Source organism: Thamnophis elegans, chromosome 2 (genome assembly GCF_009769535.1).
Source record: "Thamnophis elegans isolate rThaEle1 chromosome 2, rThaEle1.pri, whole genome shotgun sequence".
NCBI lineage: Eukaryota > Metazoa > Chordata > Lepidosauria > Squamata > Colubridae > Thamnophis > Thamnophis elegans.
Genome location: NC_045542.1, coordinates 144,563,125 through 144,583,912, shown reverse-complemented (window position 1 = coordinate 144,583,912; position 20,788 = coordinate 144,563,125). Strand labels below are relative to the sequence as shown.

The 20,788-nt window shown below is 45.0% G+C and overlaps 1 protein-coding gene across 2 annotated transcripts; it reads left to right on the top strand.

Annotated features, from left to right (window-relative positions):
- The first annotated feature begins 60 nt into the window (after positions 1 to 60).
- Positions 61 to 18,012, top strand: OGG1 (8-oxoguanine DNA glycosylase). 2 transcript variants are annotated; one of them, XM_032212186.1, is made up of 7 exons: positions 61 to 319; positions 5,410 to 5,783; positions 7,499 to 7,678; positions 11,701 to 11,882; positions 13,584 to 13,731; positions 15,857 to 15,906; positions 17,330 to 18,012. In XM_032212186.1, the coding sequence occupies exons 1-7, from the start codon at positions 210 to 212 to the stop codon at positions 17,432 to 17,434; spliced, it is 1,149 nt and encodes a 382-aa protein (XP_032068077.1). In that variant the 5' UTR covers positions 61 to 209; the 3' UTR covers positions 17,435 to 18,012. The 2 variants fall into 2 exon arrangements, with proteins under 2 accessions (XP_032068077.1, XP_032068079.1); XM_032212188.1 differs by having other exon boundaries at positions 15,857 to 17,422.
- The last annotated feature ends 2,776 nt before the right edge of the window (positions 18,013 to 20,788 follow it).

Sequence of the window (20,788 nt, the reverse complement as noted above, 5' to 3'; positions counted from 1 at the left end):
ACAGACCATAAAGACCTCCCCTCGCAGCCCTAGAGCGGAAAGCGGTTGCCCCGCTCTACCCCTGCGCGGCCCCTCCTCTAAATCCAGGGGCCGCTCTCTATGGTGATTTTACGGACTCGGAGGTACGGGTTTTGCGCCAAACTGGTGCAGCCAGAGCTGCGGCCGGAGCGCGCTCATCCCTAAGGACAGCGGACAGCAGAAGGCACAACATGAACCCCCGGCCGACCCAGCTGCCTCGAGCGACTCCCTGGCGCTCCCTGCCTTGCCCGCGCACCGAACTCCGCCTTGACCTGGTACTCTGTGGCGGGCAGACCTTCCGGTTAGTGCGCCCCCTGGCGGCTCCCAGCCAGGAATTGCAACCTTTTTCGAAAGCATCTCCTTAAATTTTCCCCTCGGCCCTTTTCTTTCTTTCTTTGCATCGCCGTTCGCCCTTGGTTGGCTTCTCCGCCGCAGTCATTTTTTAACTTGCCCCTCTCTGGGTTTGCTGCCTTGCTTCCCCCTTGGCTACGCCCCAGGGTTGTGCAGCTTTGGGGATGCACGGAGGCCTGCTGATGAAGGAAGCAAGCGCTTTGAATGCATGCATAAAAGCCCCGACAGACTCGCGGGGGGGGGGGGGGAAGAGCGAGAGATGTTGGCCAGGCTCTCTTGGTATATATTCTGCTTTGTGCAAGCAATGCTCCTGCGGCCTTTTCCCATCATCCACAACCTCTAATCATCATCATCATCATTATTATTATGGTTTATCCTCCATTTGTAAAAGAAAGGAAGATGAGCACCGCCCCCTATAGTTGGTAAGGACTGGCGAAGTAAAATCCGCAGGGATTCCTTTTGCTTTACCACTTGTAGGAAGGATGAAAACCCATCTTTTTGCAAAGAAGGGGATGGCACTCCTTAGGGTTTTTGGGGGAGGGGGGAGGAAGGGGCGGCTACCACTTGCATTTTGCAAACGGTGCTGCCCCTTTTCTCCCTCCCCTCCCAAAGCCACAATATCATTAAATAATAAAAAGCCCTTCTAATTCTTCGAAGCATCGGTAGAATCTACTGTCTTTTTGAGCTCTTTTGTTTTAGGCGTGTAATCTTGGCTTCATGGAGCTGAAGCCTTGAGCTACAAATCCGTCGCTCTGGGCACAGCCATTGGCTCCCTGAATTCTCTTCATGCTGCTATTGTCAGAGAACCTTAGAGATCACTGCAATAGAAGACAAGATATGTAGCTCAGAGTTGAACTGGGGAGTTCTTGTTACTCTCACAGCTTGGTTGCTCACTTGCAGATGCTTCATTGTCCAATTAGCCCCAAGGACTTCATAGATCACTTTACACACCTATGAAAAATCTGCATCAGGGGAAATCTGCAACCAAACAGGACAGGTACAGACGTCAACGCAGTCCAATAGTTAAGACTACAGAACAAAACAATTGTAACCAGCCTGCCTTCCATTGAGGACCTGTGTACTGCACGAGCCAGAAAGAGACACTGTCTACAGACGTTTCACATCCTGGACATAAACCATTTCAACTTCTCCCCTCAGATGCTGCTATAAGGCATGGCATGCCAAAACAATTAGGCACAAAAATAGTTTTCCCCCCATGCCATCACTCTGCTAATAGCTGTAGCAATAGCACTTAGACTTATATACCGCTTCATAGTGCTTTACAGCCCTCTCTAAGCAGTTTACAGAGTCAGCCTATGGCCCCCAACAATCTGGGTCCTCATTTTACCCACCTCGAAAGGATGGAAGGCTGAGTCAACCTTGAGCCTGGTGGGATTCAAACTGCCAAACTGCAGCTAGCAGTCAGCTGAAGTAGCCTGCAATAAAACACCTACCTCCCCCAGCACTGTTACGCCTAAAGGTATTACCAATGGAATAGGGCTGTATTACTATTATCCTTCTCGTCTTCTTAAAAGACAACTGGACTTTGTTTTTCCTTAAAGATGTTTCACTTCTCATCCAAGAAACTTCTTCAGTTCTGACCGAACGATTTAAATCCTTCTATCCTCCACCATTCAGTCAGAATCGAAGAAGCTTCTTAGAGGAGAAGCAAAACATCTTCAGGAAAAAACAAAGTCCAGTTGCCTTTGAAAAAAAAAACACCTTTGAGACTGTTTCTCTAAATGACAAATTGCATTACATTGACTTTCATCCCCAATCTGAAGTTCTTTAGGGGCTGTAACAAAATTTAGTCTGCGCATCAGTTTTATTTTATTTGTATATTTTGTGGTTATAATCAGAATAGAACTGGATGGGATCTTGGAAGTCTTCTAGTCCTGCCCCCTGTTCAAGCAGGAGACCCTGGACTATATCATTTCAGATAGGTGACTGTGCAGTCTTTTCTTAAAAATCTCCAGTGATGAAGCCCCTATAACTTCTGAAGGCAAGCTGTTCCACCGGTTAATTGTCCTCACTGTTAGGAAGTTTCTCCTTAATTCCAGGTTGCTTCTTTCCTAGATTAGTTTCCATCCATTGTTTCTTGACTTCTGGTGCTCAGAAAAATAAGTTGACCCCCCTCCTCTTCTTTATGGCAACCTCTCAAATACTGGAATACTGCTATCATGTCACCCCTAATTCTTCTTTTCTCTAGACTGGCCATACCCAATTCCTGCAACCGTCCTTCATGTTTTTGTCTCCATGCCTTTAATCATCTTAATTGCTCTTCTTTGCACTTTTTCCAAAGTCTCAACATCTTTTTTGTAATGTGGTGGTGACTAAATCTAGATGCAGTATTCCAGGTGTGGCCATACCTAAGGCTTTAAAGAAATAAATAACATTAAAATTGCCTGTACCCTCAGAACCCCAGTTGTAGGATATATGAGGAAGAAGCTTCTCCTTGGTCAGTGGCGAGCAACGGAGTGCCTTTCTTCCAGAAATAAATGTATTTCTCCTTCTGTTTTCAATAAGGGAATTAATCCTGTACCTTGTAACCATGCATTTTTTGAATTGCACCACTAATAAAGGTAATTGCATGTTAAGCCGATAATAACTTAGCTTGTTTACCTTTGAGTGCTCCATAGATAAAAGGCAGGAAATAATAATAACTTTTATAACTTTGGGGACGTGAATAGCTTAACGGTAGAAGCCGGCTGCTATCACTGGTTATTTGCTCAAACAGTTTAGAGAGTTAATCAGAGTTGATTGGAGAGCAGCTGTCAGAAAAGCTATCAAGTTAGTTGGAAAACAAACTCACTACTGTAGATATAAGAAGCTTCCTTTTTTTTTCTTATCTCATTTTGCATGCTAGCAAAATGTTAGTAGTACCATCATGCAATCTAATATAATTATTAATACTTAAAGTGAAGATGCTTTCCAAGAACTGGACATACCACACCGTACCAAATCTATACATAGTGTTTTAGCACACCCGGTCTCCATGGACACCAACTAGCAGCCAGAATACATTGTTGAAAAGAAATATCCTTCTGGATTCGGCTCCAAGTGGGGAAAAAAGACACTGGAGACATGGAGGCTGCTTGGAAAGATGGTTTTAATGGTGGACAGGACCACATGGCTTGAGCCCTGAACAGAAAAGGTGATCACATGCTTCAACGTTGGTGGAGAAAAGAGAAGGGAAGGCAAGGAAGGAAGAGAAGCTGAGTCCCTAGTTTTATGCCCTCTCTGGCCTTTAATCTTGAGCTAGTATTCTGATTGGTTGTCAGACTCCCTTGGGGCCATGCAGGGGCAACTCTCTAGGCTGCGTTTTGAATCCAGGTTTGGTTGAGTTCTCAGATGCCATGTGGTGAGTTGGGTAAAGTGCCAATATTATCATGCTTTAATCCCATCCCCCTGGAGCTGAAGGGGAGAACTCTTTATTATGTAAAGGGACTAGGTTGGCCTTCTTAATGGCCCATTGACAAAGCGTGTGGGGGCAGGAAGCTGCAGGGAGCTATTTTCTCTTTATAAAACATGCTTCTTCCTTTTCACATCCAGGGAAATATAATATTCTGCCTTTTCCATATTTCCTAGGATATTTCATTTTTCTGGGAGAGGGGTGGGTGATAACTTCCTACAACATAAGGAACACTCCTGAATCTTATAACACATGGACAGATTTGATCATAGTTTCAACTGGGAAACTCTGACCCTCCTAGAAAAAGTCCAAGAACACTGGAGAATACCTGGAAGCCTGGCACCCTGACAAATCAGTCCTCAATAGACATAAACAATATCTAGGTACAGGCAGTCCTGGACTTGCAAACACAATTGAGACCAACATTTCTGTCGCTAAGTGAGACAGTTGTTAAGTGAATTTTGCCCCATTGTACGACCTTTCCTGCCACAGTTGCTAAGTGAATCTCTGTAATTGTTCAGTTAGTCGCATGGTTTTGAAGTGAATCTGGCTTCCCCGTGGACTTTGCTTGTCAGAAGATCGCAAAAGGGGGATCCCATGACGCTAGGGCACGGCAACTGTCATAAATATGAGTCAGTTGCCAAGCATCCGAATTTTGATTGCGTGATCACGGGGGATGCTACAATGGCCATGTGTGAAAGTGGCCATAATTCACTTTTTCATGTGGTTGTACGTGGGGGATTACCTAAATTGACTGAAGGATGTGGATAGCCTTTTCTTTTTAGATGAGCCTTGTGTTGTAGTCCGTTGGTGGCTTGCAGAGCTGGCAGCAGATTCGGACAGTAAGGGAGTTGGGGAGGAACATGGGCCAGTCCTGGAGTCTGGGAAAGGCTCTGATGAGGGCTCTGTGTCGGAGGCAGAGAGGGGACCAGGGCCATCTGGGAGTTATGTGCTGACATCAGCGAGGCAGAAGAACAGGGGGAGCCTGTTCCCAGTGTGCGCATGCACAGAGCTGCCAGAAGGCAAGAACAATTAAGAAGAAAAAGGGGGGTAACTTGGGAGTAAGGCTTGGAGATGATTCAGAGGTGGGTTCCTACCAGTTCGCACCTATTCGGTAGAACCGGTTCGTCAAATCTACCAAACTGGTTAGAAGAGGTTCCACCAGTGGACCCGGAAAGCAGGCCACACCTACAGAAGAGGTTCCAAAATTTTTTCAAACCCACCACTGAGATGATTGGTCCCTCCCCTAAGTCATAAAAGAGGAGTAAAGGGATGTGAGCCTCTGCAGGAAGCAATGAGTTCATTCTGGTTGGTTCAAACTCTGAGAAGCTCCGTTTGACTCTGTGCTACGTTTGGCCTTGCAAAAGGTCTCTGGCAGTGTTTCAAGGGAGTTAAAGGTGGGTGCTTATTAACATTCCCCTGAAAGACTTTGGCAACTCGAGCAGACATCTGTCGGACTCTTCACAGACTGTTTGTGAATCCTTATGGGCTGTGAATTACCATAATTCACAGCCGTTTAAATAAAAGAGGGTTTTGGGGACTAAAAGTATGATTTATACTTTCTCATGAAGCCTAGGTCAGAACACCTTGGCTGTTTCTGCTGCTAACCAAGCCTGTGATTTTCTCAGGTGGTCTGAAACCAGCCCCGGCTACTGGACTGGCGTGCTGGCTGGACGAGTCTGGACTCTCACGCAGTCTGAGGAACATCTCTGGTATACCTTGCATGAAGAGGAAAAGGAGGACGGTGGCAGAGAAGAAGAAGGCCTCTCCGAACCTCCCCTGAAGAAGAGCAGGAAGCAAACACAGCCAGAACCGAATCGTCCTGGGACAAGCGAACGTCCGGGCAGCCATTTGTCTGGAGAGTTGGCCCGGGGAACAGATGGGATGACTCCTTCTCAGATCCTCCAGGACTATTTCCAACTACATGTAAATGTATCTGGGTTATACCAGGGTTGGTCTTATGTTGACTCGCATTTCCGGGAAATAGGTGTTAAATTCCCAGGTAGGCAAACTAGCACTGGAGAATAATGCACTGCTACAATAAAAATATATGAGTTTGGTTTACATCAGGGGTAGTCAACCTTTCTATACCTACCGCCCACTTTTGTATCTCTGTTAGTAGTAAAATTTTCTAACCGCCCACCGGTTCCACAGTAATGGTGATTTATAAAGTAGGGAAGTAACTTTATAAAATTTATAAAGCAGAGCTGCAGCAAACCCCTACCGCCCACCATGAAAGCTGGAACGCCCACTAGTGGGCGGTAGGGACCAGGTTGACTACCACTGGTTTACATGATGAAAAAATAGTATCTGGGTACTTGAGAGACCACCTGCTGCCAATTACCTCCCAAAGACCCATTAGATCACACAGGGTTAGCCTCCTCCGGGTTCCGTCTACCAGCCAATGTCATCTGGCTACTACCCGGAGGAGGGCCTTCTCTGTGGCAGCTCCGGACCTCTGGAACGAACTCCCCGCAGGGATTCGGACCCTCACCTCTCTCCAGGCCTTCCGAAAAGCCGTCAAAACCTGGCTTTACCGGCAGGCCTGGGGTTGATGAGTTCCCCTCCCCTCTCGACGTGTGGTTGTGTGATTCTTGGCTATTTTAATTACTTGTATTCTGTTCTATGTTCCCCTTTTCCCCTTTTGAGTTGTTCGCCGCCCTGAGTCCCTCCCGGAGAAGGGCGGCATATAAATAATAAAATTCAATTCAATTCAGTAACAATATCCTAATTTGTATGTGAGCGCTTGTTTTCACGAATTAGAACTAAGTGATGTTTTATTTAGTGGAGAGTAATTGACCAGCAATAATCAGTGTAAGGGACGAGGTGGTTCAGTGGTTAAGACGCTGAGTTTGTCGGTCAAAAAGGTTGGCAGTTCAGCGGTTCGAATCCCTATCACCGCCTAATGGAGTGAGCTCCTGTTACTTGTCCCAGCTTCTGCCAATCTAGCAGTCCGAAAGCATGTTTAAAATGCAAGTAGAAAAATAGGGACCACCTTTGGTGGGAAGGTAACAGTGTTCCATGCGTCTTCGGCATTTAGTCATGCCGGCCACATGACCACGGAGACGTCTTCGGACAGCGCTGGCTCTTAGGCTTAGAAACAGAGATGAGCACCACCCCCTAGACTAGAGTCAGGAATGAGTAGCACATATCTGCGAAGGGAAACTTTACTTTTATCTTTTAACTGACCAGCAGCAAAGCTGTGTCTTATATTGAGAGCGCAGAATTTGAATTCTTAAATGTCTTTATTTTTATGCATTTTAGGGAACATTGTCCTTGTCTGGCAGGGGGAGATTTGAAAATGGGCAGGCAGGTGATCCCAAAGTGAGGCTTCCTTGAACTTAGTTGTTTTCTTGCAAACATTTTATTACCTGCACTGCAGATAAAAAAATGCAGCCCTGATGATGTTACCTAGTTGGATAATGAAACGTCTGCAAGAAATACAACCACGCTTAAAGAGCGAGCACCAAGGACCCCTCATTTTAACCCTGAGCTACAAATATTCTCCTTTATTGGTGAGGCTTTCTTGCTCAGGGTTCTCTCTCAGCTTACTGCTAGTACCATGAAAATCTAGAAATCGGAAACCACAGTATAATTCAGCGGCAAGGAAAACTGAATTTCTTAGCTTAAACATAAAGCATGTGACTAGTGATAGGAAACATAGAAACATACAAAATGGATGGCAGAAAAAGACCTAGTGGCTCTTTATTTCTCCAGGTGTCCGGGTGCTGCGGCAGGACCCAGTGGAGTGCCTCTTCTCCTTCATCTGCACCTCCAACAACCACCTGTCCCGCATCACCAACATGATTCAACACCTGTGCCAGGCCTTTGGGCGCCGCCTCTGCCAGCTGGATACCAAGACCTATCATGCCTTCCCCACACTGCAAGCAATGGCAGGTAAAACCTTAGGCCTCACAGTTGCTTTGCGGCCTTTCCCTCCACAAACCATCCCACCTACGTCTTCTGACTGCTTCTCCGCTTTCTGTTCTATCCCCAAAAGGATACACCAATGACAGTGTTGGAAGGGACCTTGCAGGTCATCTAGTCCACCCCCCTACTCTCGCAGGAGACCTATACAATCTCCTTCTCTTCTATATATTCAAAAATGGCTGTGTGTGTGTGTATGTTCCAGCATAACTCTGGAACGCCTCGAGCAATTTCAACCACACTTGGTACACAGATGACTTACTTTCTGGAAACAAATACTGTGGGGATGAGATACCCCCAACACCCCTCGGTGTGTGTGTTGTGTTCTGTTAAGATACAGCCTGTTGTGCCTTAAAAATGGCTTCTACTGTACTGCCGTAAAATGGATTCCTACTGTACAGTGCAGTGGAGTTGCCATGATAATGGCTTCCCAGTACTCCACAAGGGGGCTCCCTCTGGTAAAGGGGAAAATTCAACATCAGAAATTATGTTTGGTCCGGATATTTTCCCCCTATAAATAAATACCTGGGCAACGCCAGGTTACCGGCTAGTATTTGATAAATGGCTGTCCATCTCTTCTTAAACGCCTCCAGACTACATCAAAAGAAGTGCTCTTCTTCTTCCCCCATATCAAAAGACCTTTGTGCTACATTCACATTCCTGCTTCAAGGAAATCTGCCTTTTATCCAACCATTCCCCTGGTTGTGTGTATTCCCCGCCCCCCTTCTCCTCCTCCTCCTCCTCATCTTCAAAAATCATTCCCACATACTATTATGGGTGCTGGCTTGCCTGTAGCAGCACAGGCAAGGAGTTGAGTCTCAACCAGGCACCAGAGGAGGAGTTTACTGAGGCAGGCCTGATTAGGTAATCCAGAAGACCAAGGGTGTCCAACCTTGGCAACTTTAAGGCTTGTGGACTTCAACTCCCAGAATTCCTCATGCTGTCTGGGGAATTCTGGGAGGTGAAGTCCACAAGTCTTAAAACCTGCCAAGGTTGGACACTCTGGCAGCAGATACTTTATCTGAAGCATCTGCCCTCTCCCTCCTCCTTCTCCTCCAACTCTACACCTGTTTCTTTCCTCCAAGCAACCTTTATGCTTAACAAGCACTGGGCCTGCAAAAACTGGCACTTTCCTCACACAGAGACCGATCCTTTCCCTTCACCACACATAGGGAAGTTCTTAGTGGACGTCAAACATCTTTTGGAGTGTTTGCAGAATGCCAGAGGGGAGAGTGTGGGAACTCTCCTTTTAACCTTCCTGTTTCAGATGGCCCTGGTTGCAATTTCCTCTTTTCCCACTCTTCTGTTTAACTCTAAGGAAGGACCCTTGGTCTGGTTTCTGATATCTGTTTCTACTTTAAGAGTCACAGTGGTGGCTGACTCAATGTGCAACTTTCCTATACTTCTGCTCTAAATCACAAAGGAGCTATTTCTGAAATAATAAAGAGATAGGTACCGTATTTTTCTGAGTATAAGATGTACCTCCCCCCCCCAAAAGAGAGTGAAAATCTGGGTGCGGCTTATACATTAAATACAGTGTTTTTGGCCTCCCGAAACCCCACCCCCTTTGCAGAAATGGCCGTGCAGAGGGTTTTTAAAAAATCTTTTTATTAAAGCCCTGTACACAAGCACAAATATATATACAGCAATTTCAAAGATGACGATGTTACTGAAATGAAAAGCCGGTGTCCTTTAAAAAAAAAAAAAATTAAATCCCCTAAATCAGTTTTAAAAAAACTTTTTAGAAAGGATGTAAAGAGAATGGTTGATTCATCCCTGATTATTCCCATCGGATCGCCACAACAATTTGAGGGGAAGCATTTTTTTAAAAAAACACTCCTTTCAAAAGCCGCAGGCAGTAAATGTATTTTAAGAACTATCTTAAAGTGCTCCTGGGGGCTGGGTGGGGGGACAAAAACAAGCAAAAACAGACCGTTTTTCAATCGTTTCCCCCACTGCCCCCAGGAGCACTCTACAAGCCTCCTAAACGCTATGTGTGCCCTTTTTTTGGCAAAAAAATGGGCCGTTTTTTGCTCGTCCCACCCCTAGCCCCCAGGATCACTTTGCAGGTCTCTCAAACTCTTTGCATGCCCCATTTTTCACAAAAAATGAGGCATGCAGAGAGTTTGGGAGGTATGCAGATTGCAAAAATGTTTTTTTAAATTCTTCAAAATCTTGGTGCGTTTTATACTCCAGTGTGTCTTATACTCCAAAAAATACAGTAAATAAATTAAACCTCCACATACCTTAGGTGTAGTCAGGGGTGGGATCCTACCGGTTTAACAACTGGTTCGCTGAGCGCGCACTTCGTGCGCACACACACATCTGACACTTGAGCAAAAACTTACCTTCAGCATTACTGCTGGCGAGAAAAACAGCTGAGGCACAGCAATTCACTCTGTCACGCCGATCAGCTGGGCTTCGGAAAACGAAATATAGTTGAATATAGCACAGGGGCCCACTTCAAAGTCGGAGTGAACCGGTTCGCTCCCAGCTGATAGTCAGAGCTACTGATTCGCCCGAACTGGTCCAAACTGGTAGAATCCCACCCCTGGTTGTAGTCATAATTCCTACCACAACAGGACTTTCCACTTTGTATACCACCAGTACCAAAATCTCTCAGCAATCTGCAGCTAGGAAAACTCTCGAGAGCCATGTATTTTGTACTCTCTCCCAGTATGACTCTCTGAAGACCAATTCAGCAGTTATTTAAGACCTCTTAATTTATGGTAGGTCATATAATTGAAGAAATGTTTTTAAGAGCTTGGGAACACGACTCAGCAAGAATAAAGGATCCACTGTTAATTCAGGCTTGTAAAAGAGGAATACAGCCAAATGGACAATGATCCGAAGGGAAAGTCAATGTAAGATTGCACATGGAAGTGCTGGAAGTTTAATGTTAAAAGGGAATTGACAATTGTTGGGAATGTAGACATCCACAGTCAGTTTTGAGCCTGTCTAGTCTTCTTACCATCATACAGAAAGAATGAATGGAAGTGGGAGAAGATACTCAGTCTCATAAACTAAACCTTGCTCCTGCAAGTCCCTTGGACTGCAAGGCGATCAAAGCGGTCAATCCTAGAGGAGATCAACCCTGACTGCTCTTTAGAAGGCCAGATCCTGAAGATGAAACTCAAACACCTTGGCCACCTAAGGAGAAGAAAGGATTCACTGGAGAAGAGCCTCATGCTGGGAACGATTAGGGGCAAAAGAAGAAGGAGACCACAGAGAATGAGGTGGCTGGATGGAGTCACTGAAGCCGTAGGCGTGAGATTAAATGGTCTCCAGAGGATGGTAGAGGACAGGAAGGCCTGGAGGAACATTGATCATGGGATTGCGATGTGTCGGACACGACTTCGCAACTAACAACAACAACAAATCTTCCTTGAAAGATACTTTGAATTGTTGCTTGGGCAAAGATTTGTTACATGTTTAAAGACGTGCCAATGAAGAGTGACTTGATGCCCTCCCCATTGACACCTTTGCTTAATAGTTATTGCTCATTGCTAGAATATGAACCAGGTAAACTGGTGGCTTAGGTAACTGAAACAAGTTATAAGAAAATAAAATACATCCCAGAGATGACCGACCAAGATCCATCCTGCAGCAGAAATTCTATTTGTTTTACCAAAGGAAAATTCTGATTATTTTTTTCCTACTTTAACGAAGAGGTCTTTAACAGTTTCTTGAAAGATTTGGCGAGAAGAGTAGCAGATCTACTGTTAGGACTAAAGTCAACAAAACTAATCCTTCCCTGATTGAAATCTTAATTTGGAGTAGGGTATCTCCGTTAAAATGATGGTGTTGCTCGATTGTTCCTTTAGTAGCTGGCTGCAAGCTGTCGGTTTCTCATTGTTAGGCAGTTGATTGATGTTGCACTGCCTGTTCATTTATTACATTTATATGCCGCTCACCCCTTCGAGGGGCAGCTCTATTTCTTCTTGAAAATAGAATTATTTCTGGATTTGGCTTCATGTCTCCACTTCTTGCAGGAGCAGATACAGAGGCTCGGCTGAGGGACCTGGGATTCGGTTATCGGGCGCGGTTTATTAGCGAGAGCGCCCGAGCTGTCATGAAGACTCTGGGTGGGGCTGCTGGCCTTCAGCAGTTGCGCACTGTCCCTTATGAGCAGGCCCGCCATGCCTTGTGCACCCTTCCAGGAGTGGGAGTCAAGGTGAGCATAAACCTGGCTCCCTCCATCCCTGTTTTGCTGTTCAGCCAAAGCGTGTGGGTTCGGTTGTACCTATTTGTGGGGAAAATGTAGGTGCGGTTTGTAAAAAAGGGTTTGAGGTAGCTTTGTTTTTGCTGTGGGAGATGATCAAGGCCCCCTCTCTCCCCATCCCGAGATCCAGAAACACCTAGGCCAGGGGTCAGCAACCTGTGGCTCTGGAGCTGCATGTGGGTCTTTCATCCCTCTGCTGCAGCTCCACAATCGATAGGGCTTTCGGTTAGGACAGGTAGAGGAAAAAGGATGCTGTGCTAGGAGGAGACTCTATGGTGGGGAACGGGACTTCCGGTCGTGCTCCAGAATTGAACAGGGGGGCTTCCGGTTAGGACCCTTGTGGCTCTTGAGTGTTTAAGGTTGCCGACCCCTGCCCTAGGCCAATTCCAACTTTTGAGGCTTCAGATATAACAGAACGAAAAATGACCATTTATGCCACAAAACAGTGGGTTATAACTGGAAAAACACAGCAAAGGCTTGAGTTTGAGACCCCAATTAAACAATGGACTGTTATTTTGAGTAAAAACTTAGCTGTGGCCCATATTTGAGGCCCCAGTTGGCTTAAGGCAAAAGCCAAATACACCCTATTCCTTGGTCCTACTTCTGATTATCTCTGATAGTCAAACAATAGCAGTGGTATTTTCCAGCTAGAATAAGCCTATTAGTTTGTTCAGCCTCAGGAAAACATTTCATGGAGACCAGGGAAACTGAAGAAGTGTGCAATCATTATAATGACCCCGATTCTGGGGATCAGCCTCCCTCCCACTAGAGCAGCGGGTCTCCCAAACTTAGCAACATTAAGATTTGTGGACTTTTTGCTCCCAGAATTCTGGGAATTGAAGCCCACAAGTCTTAAAAGACCCCTGCTCTAGAAGCTAGATTGGCTTCCCCATCTGAAGAGGGTTTGGGGTTATTTTGGAATGCTGTCTGCATTTATTTGCAAAGTTTATTGTTTGTTGCTGTGATTAGGGGGACTTGCTTTAATATGTCATATGGGATTGGAGTGGGACGCGGTGGCTCAGTGGCTAAGATGCTGAGCTTATCGATCAGAAAGGTCGGCGGTTCGAATCCCTAGTGCTGCATAACGGAGTGAGCTTCCATTACTTGTCCCAGCTTCTGCCAATCTAGCAGTTCGAGAGCATGTAAAAATGCAAGTAGAAAAATAGGAACCACCTTTGGTGGGAAGGTAACAGCGTTCCGTGCGCCTTCGGTGTTTAGTCATTCTGGCACATGACCACAGAGACGTCTTCAGACAGTGCTGGCTCTTTGGCTTTGAAACAGAGATGAGCACCACCCCCTAGAGTCAGGAACGACTAGCACATACATGCGAGGGGAACCTTTACCTTTACCTTTTTATGTTATTGGAATTCTTACTTATAAAGTAGAGTTCCCCAACCTTTCTGGCTTTGCAGCTTGGGCCAGGAGGAGGGAGGGGGAGGGCTCCAAACGAGTGACGTGTACGCACGCCTGCTGTTTGTGCAAATGGAGAGTGTGCACCCATGCCTGCCCACTGCTCGCACAAGTGGGGATGCATACACTCCCGGGCACTCTCACCAACCACTTCCGCAGCCTGGTCCCAAAAGGGACCCTTGATATAGAGAACAGGGTGTCACGTAAATTTGATATGTTGTTACCATTTCTTTTCCCTTGCAGGTGGCTGACTGTGTGTGTCTCATGGCCCTGGACAAGACTGAAGCTGTACCAGTGGACACCCACATATGGCAGGTTGCCAAACGTTACTATGGCCAAGAGTTGGGGATGGGGGCCCGCAGTGTGACGGAGCGTGTTCATCGAGAGATTGGTGAGGGCGCTTTGGAACAGGTCCTGCTTGCCGGTAACCATATTCAATAGCAACATTGAGCGACAGCCACGGAGCACTTATATACTGCCCCCTAGTGCTTTACAGCCCTCTCTGGCCAGTTTGCAGAGTCAGCACATTGCCCTCAACAATCTGGGTCCTCCTTTTACCGACCTCGGAAGGACTGAAGGCTGAGTCAACCGGGGGGAGATTTGAACCTCCGACTGCCGGCAGAGTTTCCCTGCAATACTACATGCTGACCACTTTGCCCCCAAGACTCTTGTAGGAGAGGGAACTGGAGCGCACCCAGCCTATCTAACGTAGTAGGGGTAGGAAATACGCTCAGGGAGAGGCAGTCCCATAGGTAACCTATCCCTGTACGATGTAGGACTTTAAAGGTAATAATCAGCACCTCGAATTGCAGCCGAAAAGCAACTGGAAGCTGGTACAGCTCACACAGCAGTGGAATTACTTGGGTGAACCATAGGACACCCAAAACTCTCTGTGTGCCACTGCATTCTGGTCCGGTCCAGTTTCCAAATGTCTTCAAGGACATCCCCATATGAAGCGTGTGCAGTAGTCCAAACAGGAGGTGACAGTTGTGAGGGATCAGACCGATATCAATCACATCTTATTTCCTGTAGTAGCTACTGATAAACTCTGATAAAACTGGAGGGCATTAGCCTTACAGGAAGCAGGGAGGAATTATAAATAGCAGTTCCTCAAGCAAAGTTTATTTCCATGAATTTTCCTATCTGTCAGAGAGTGTTACAAAGGATAGTCTCGGTGGAAGGAAGGATAGCTGGTCAGCAGCTAAGCTAGATATCGTGTTTCCCCCAAAATAAGACATGGTCTTATTTTCTTTTGACCCCCGAAATAAGCACTTGGCCTTATTTACGGGGAGGTCTTATTATTTTTAAGGTGCAGGAGGAGATGAGCGTGGTCACCTCATGGCTGCTGCTACATTGCAATATTTTAGGAGAGGCTTATTTTCAGGGGAGGGTTTATTTTAGTGCATGCGCTCAAAAGCCCGATTGGGCTTATTATCCAGGGGGGTCTTATTTTCGGGGAAACGGGGTATGTCACCTTACCTGGTCTTCCCTTGCATTGCCTCTAGTTTTAGTCCAGCATTGGGACACTGTTAGGCACTTCCTAAAAGCATAGACTGAATGAGTTTCAGAGGAGTAAAGTTAAACAAAGTTGAGCTCCATAAATAAAATGTATTTTCCAACATATGAAGGGTTTCAAGTATGTAGAATCCTCTTGGATGAAAAGCCGAATATTTTTATCCTTGGAATGTTGTCATTCTAAATTGTAATTAACTGATAGGATGTTTATTTTTCTTTCTCTATTTTTAAGCATCTTAAATCATAGAATGATAATAAACCCTCATCATATTATATAAACCCATGACTGCAGTGAAACAATATGAAATTTATGGCAATACAAATAAAATGGCAAAAATAAACTCTGTAAAAGCCTCTTTTAGTTTGGAAAAAAACCCCTTAAAATAGCAGTGATTGTTTTCTGGATATTCTGGGACAGGAAACCTTTTGGTTATCTAGATACATGCAGAACCATCAATAGATATTTAAAGCTTGATACAAGTTTGGACGCGGTGGCTCAGTGGCTAAGATGCTGAGCTTATTGATCACAAAGGTCAGCGGTTCAAATCCCTAGTGCTGCATAACGGAGTGAGCTCCTGTTACTTGTCCCAGCTTCTGCCAACCTAGCAGTTCGAAAGCACGTAAAAATGCAAGTAGAAAAATAGGAACCACATTTGGTGGGAAGGTAACAGCGTTCCATGCACCTTTGGTGTTTAGTCATGCCGGTCACATGACCACGGAGACATCTTCAGACAGCGCTGGCTCCTCGGCTTTGAAACAGAGATGAGCACCGCCCCCTAGAGTTTGGAATGACTAGCACATATGTGCGAGGGTAACCTTTAACTTTAACTTACAAGTCCTGTTAAATTTTTAATTTCTTTTCCAGCAGCCCCCTAGAACTGAAATACAGTAATATGGGAAGGGATGTGAACTAATTTTGGAAATCAGCCCTTATTCCATTGTTTCAGCTCTGTGGACTTTGCTCTTTACCACATTCTAATTTAAGTTTGTTTCACCTTCAGGAAATTTCTTCCGCAGCCTTTGGGGACCATATTCTGGATGGGCGCAAGCGGTAAGTATGAAATAGTTTTCCTCTTCTCCCATTACTGCTCGGTGCCCACGGTTGCCAGAGGAGGTAAGATGCCTGACTAGAAGAATCTTTATATATGCTGTATAAACTTTCTCTCTCCGTTATATTAGGAAACTGCAGGACCCATTTTAGCTCAACAACACTAGAATCTGAATTCTCATTTTTTTTAAAGGAAGTCTCTCTTCCTCGAGGTAGAGGTGGAACCCACACAGTCTAGTTGGGTTTCTAACCCTAGAAAGAAGCCAATAACAATCCTTTCTAAAAATGTTACCTAAAAACTGTATGGATTTTTCTATGTAGTTGCTAAGTTGGGCTTAAGAAAACAAAAACCCACAGTGGGCCAGAATAGATTCTTCTCTCACATGCTCACTTATATAGAGCTTCCCTTCGCCTTCCCCTTTCTTTCTCCTTTCCTTTCCTTTTCTCCTTTCCTTCCCTTTTTCCTTTCCCTTTTCCTTGTAGACATATCCCCTCATATAACCAGAGGAAGTATTCTGCCCGTTCGGACTAGTTCGCCCAAACCGATAGTGGAAATTGCGGGTTGGCCAGCCCCGGCTCTATGCCATCCTATTTAGGCCCTTTTTTTAGCCAAAGCACATGCGCGGAACGCTGAGCGCATGTGCAGACAGGTAGCTCACATTTGCAAACCGGTAGGGAAGGTGAGTAAATCCCACCCCTGCATATAACCCACTTTGTTCTATATACCAAGACGGAAGCAGCCAAGATGGAGGTTCTTGGCTGAAGCTTTCCGCAGTGACGCAGATGAAGATTGAGGCCATCAGAAGTAGAAGTGGAGCAACTTTCTCTTTCTAGCTACATGCAGGTCAGGTGGATGCTGGAAAGAAATTGAGAGGATCTGCAGATCATGGTTTGATCGCTTGACTTCCAAGGATCCAGTCATTACCTCAGGGATTAGAAACAGGAACCAGGAAAAGGGGGGAATACAATTTCTAGTAGATAAGTCGTTGTTCAGCGTGCCAGGCCCCTCTGTCCTCCACTGTCTCCCGGAGTTTGCCCAAATCCATGTTCGTTCCATCGATGGCACTATCTAATCAGTCCCCTTCTTCTCCTTTTGCTTTTAGTCTTTCCCAACATCGAGGTCTTTTCCAATGAGTTCTCTCTTCTCATTTGATAGCCAAAGTATTTGAGTTTCAGCTTCAGTATCTGTCCTTCCAAAGGACAGCCAAGGTTGATTTCCTTTAGGATTGACTGATTTGATCTCCTTGGAAGTTGCAAAAATTTGAATAATCACTAGGGGGAAGTACTGAGACAGGAAAAAATATCTCCTCTTGGCTGCCACCCACAGGTGACCTCGATGTTTGCAGCCATACCTGATATGTCCCATTAAAATATATATATATATTTTAACCCTTTGTGCCATCCAGATTTTTCCCTCTCTCGCCAGGTCCTTTTTTGCGCCGACCTAAGGAAAAACCAAGAGACCACAGATCCGAACGCCAAACACCGTTGCATCAAAGTGGCTCAGAGCAGCCACTCCACCTTGACATAGTAACTTCTCTTGCAGCTCCACCTTATTTATGGGACTGATATACAGGCGAGGAAGAAGAGCTTTCCTGTTAATGGCTGGAGCCAGAGAGAGAAATCACCCATGCTGAGAATAATAAGGGTTCTGTGACCCACTGAGGAAGACCGAGGCTGTTGCGGGGGTCCCTCAGTCGGCAGCTCTTAACTTTTGGTTTTTTTAGATTTTATTGTCTTTTTTCCCACCAGAGGTTGCTTGTAGCCGAAGCATCTCATGGAGCTGCCGTGTATTTTAAACAGTAGAACGTTTCCTGCTTTTTTCCTTGTGACTTTTGTAATCGCGATAGGCTTGCTGTGCGTTGGTACTGGGCATAAGGCAATTTTTTCAAGCAGGCCATAGGAGAGTCATTATCTCTTGCCTGGGGCTTTAGAATGTCAAATATTTAGAATGTCAAAAGCATCATTGTTTGGAAAGAGGTAACAAATGTCAGCCGGGAGGGCGGCAATCTGGACTCCCATTAAATAGATGCGAGTAGTGGTGAAATTCAAAAAAAATTACTACCAGTTCTGTGGACGTGGCTTGGTGGGAATAGCAGGGGAAGGTTAGTGCAAAATCTCCATTCTCTCCCCACTCCTGGGGGAAGGATATTGCAAAATCTCCATTCCCACCCCACTCCTGGGGAATGATACTGCAAAATCTCCATTCCCTCCCCATTCCTGGGGGAAGGATACTGCAAAATCTCCATCCCCACCCTACTCTGAAGCCAGCCAGAGGTGGTATTTGCCAGTTCTCCGAACTTCTCAAAATTTCTGCTACAGGTTCTCCAGAACCTGCTGGATTTCACCCCTGGCTCTGAGATTGATAAGAGTTCAAGAGCCCTCTTCAACAGGTTACACCTGAGGAAATGAAGGGAGTTGCACTTTAAGGGAAGGCCATCTCCAGCTGATTTGTGTTTTGCCAATGAGGATATTCTAAAACATGGCTGGCTGAGGAATTCTGGGAATTGAAGTCCACAACTCTTAAAGTCACCAAGTTTGGAGACCCTTGTTCTAAAAGAAGCACTGGTCATTGGACATGGGGCTGATTTCCAAGCGGTTTTACTGAAATGGCAACAGTGTTTGTGGTCCCAAAATCCAGCATTAATAGGAAGGTGTTTTTAAAAGGTACATTGTTTCATTTTTGGTGTGATGTTTTGATGCTCATCCAGATGCTGAGTCAACTCCTTTATCTTTTTGCATTTGCTTATGTATATGTGACACAACAGCTCCAATTTTCCTTTGCTGCCCCATGTATTTAGAACGCTACCCCTAATATTCAATCCCTTGTAATATCTACCTTTTTTGCGCTTTCATTCATTTTCTTTGCGTCTATAAAGAAGTCGTAAATTAGATTCCTAAACCCAAACGATTAAGCATGGCTGCAGCCGAACCGAGCATTTTTCTGATTTCAGGCAACATTTCCTTGAAACTCACTGTCAGAAGAGAGATTTTTAAAGAATGCAACCTGGTCTGGCTGTGGCCTATTTTTTTTTTTTACTGTGTACTGTTTTAGAAAACTGTTACATATATATATGCTCTCTTGCCCAAATCCATTTCTTCCTTTTGTCTTCGACCATTTCTACTGGTTTTGGGCAAAGATCTACTTATTTTTATCCTTTTATAAAGTGCTTCTAAGTTATTTCTAAGTGCTGTATCAATCCTAATAAAACAATCCTGGTTTGTCCCTTAGGTCTCTTCTAGCATGGTTTGTCTTTTCACATTAGTTCAGTGCTGGAATTCACTTAGGTGTACCACACTTGCACGCCTTCCGTCCATACGTGCAACCTTCCGTACATGTGCTTTGCTCACACATACAGTGCGCACATATGCATGTGGTAAAAAACAAGGCTACATATGAAGTTCTTGAGCCAGGGCGGATGGATGGGCCTACCCACAGTTTGCCATTACCAGTTCGCCCAAACTGGTCCAAACCGGTTGAATACCATCTGTGTGTTAATTCCTAAAAATGGGCCTACAACCCAACTGGATTCATCTCAGGCCAACATCCCTCAATGATGGTTTTGCCTTTTGGGGCTGGCCTTTGGCGAACCTGTAGTGATGTTCAGCCTTGTGTGTCCTTCCCTTTTAACACACAAACAAGCAGCAGCATAGAAACGTCTGAGTTACGAAGTTCCTCTTCAACTGAGAGGGTGGAAGAAAAGATCAACGTGAGAAAATGAAGAGCTGTAAGCTTTCAAACCAGGCAGGAGAAGAGACTGAACCATGGGGAAAGCCCTGGTTATCTATATCTATCTATATCTATCTATATCTATATCTATATCTATCTATCTATCATCTATATCTATCTATCTATCTATCTATCTATCTATCTATCATCTATCTATCTATCTAATCTATATAAATGTCTCTCTCTGTATGTATATGTGTGTTCCAGCATAACTCTGAAACTGCCTCTAGCAATTTCAACCAAACTTGGTACACAGATGACTTACTTTCTTTGAGAAAAATACTGTGGGGGTAAGAGTGTGTGTGTTCCAGCATAACTCCGGAATGCCTGGGCTGCTGAAATGAAAAGGACTGATTTATATCTATAGTGTCAAGTCATAGTACTTTTAACAGTGATAGTGTGCATTTTGGATTCAAGTTCTGTTAAGATACAGACTGTTGTGCCTTAAAATGGCTTCTGTACAGCAGAGTGGAGTTGTCATGGTAACGGCTTTGCAGTACTCCCCAAGGAGGCTCCCTCTAATACAGGATTGGGATAAACGCATACCTGGGCTATGCCGGGTTATCAGCTAGTATCAGATAAATGGCACCAAGTCTGCCATGGAGGAAGATGGGTAAAGCATTTTAAGAGTGGAATCTTCACTAGAAAGTTTCTCCACTACTTTCAAAGAGAGAATTGCCAAATTAAATCTTCCACTAACCCCCTCCTAGCTCATGCAACTTTAAGAGAGAAGTCAAAGAGACATACATGAATGTATGAGTTTATTCTTACTTTAAATTCCACCCTCCCTCTCCTAGCCCCAAAATATTAAAGATAATTTTACAGCTGCTAGGAAGTATTGAAAAGATCTCATCCCAGCTGCCTTTCCCCCACTTTGTACTGTGACCACCTGAAAAAACTGTTACCATCTTTCTCTCGTTTGGATAACTCTTAAGAGGACAGCAAAATCACCACTCTTAAAACATCACCAGTCTTCTTCCAGAATTGGCAAAATGATATTGGAAGAGGCAGGGCTTGGTGCCAAGGAAGCCATGACCCTTTAGTATTGCTGAAGCCACAATGGCGCAGTGGTTAGAGTGCAGTACTGAAGGATACTTCTGCTGATTGCCAGCTGACTGCAATTTGGCAGGTCGGATCTCACTAGGCTCGGGGTTG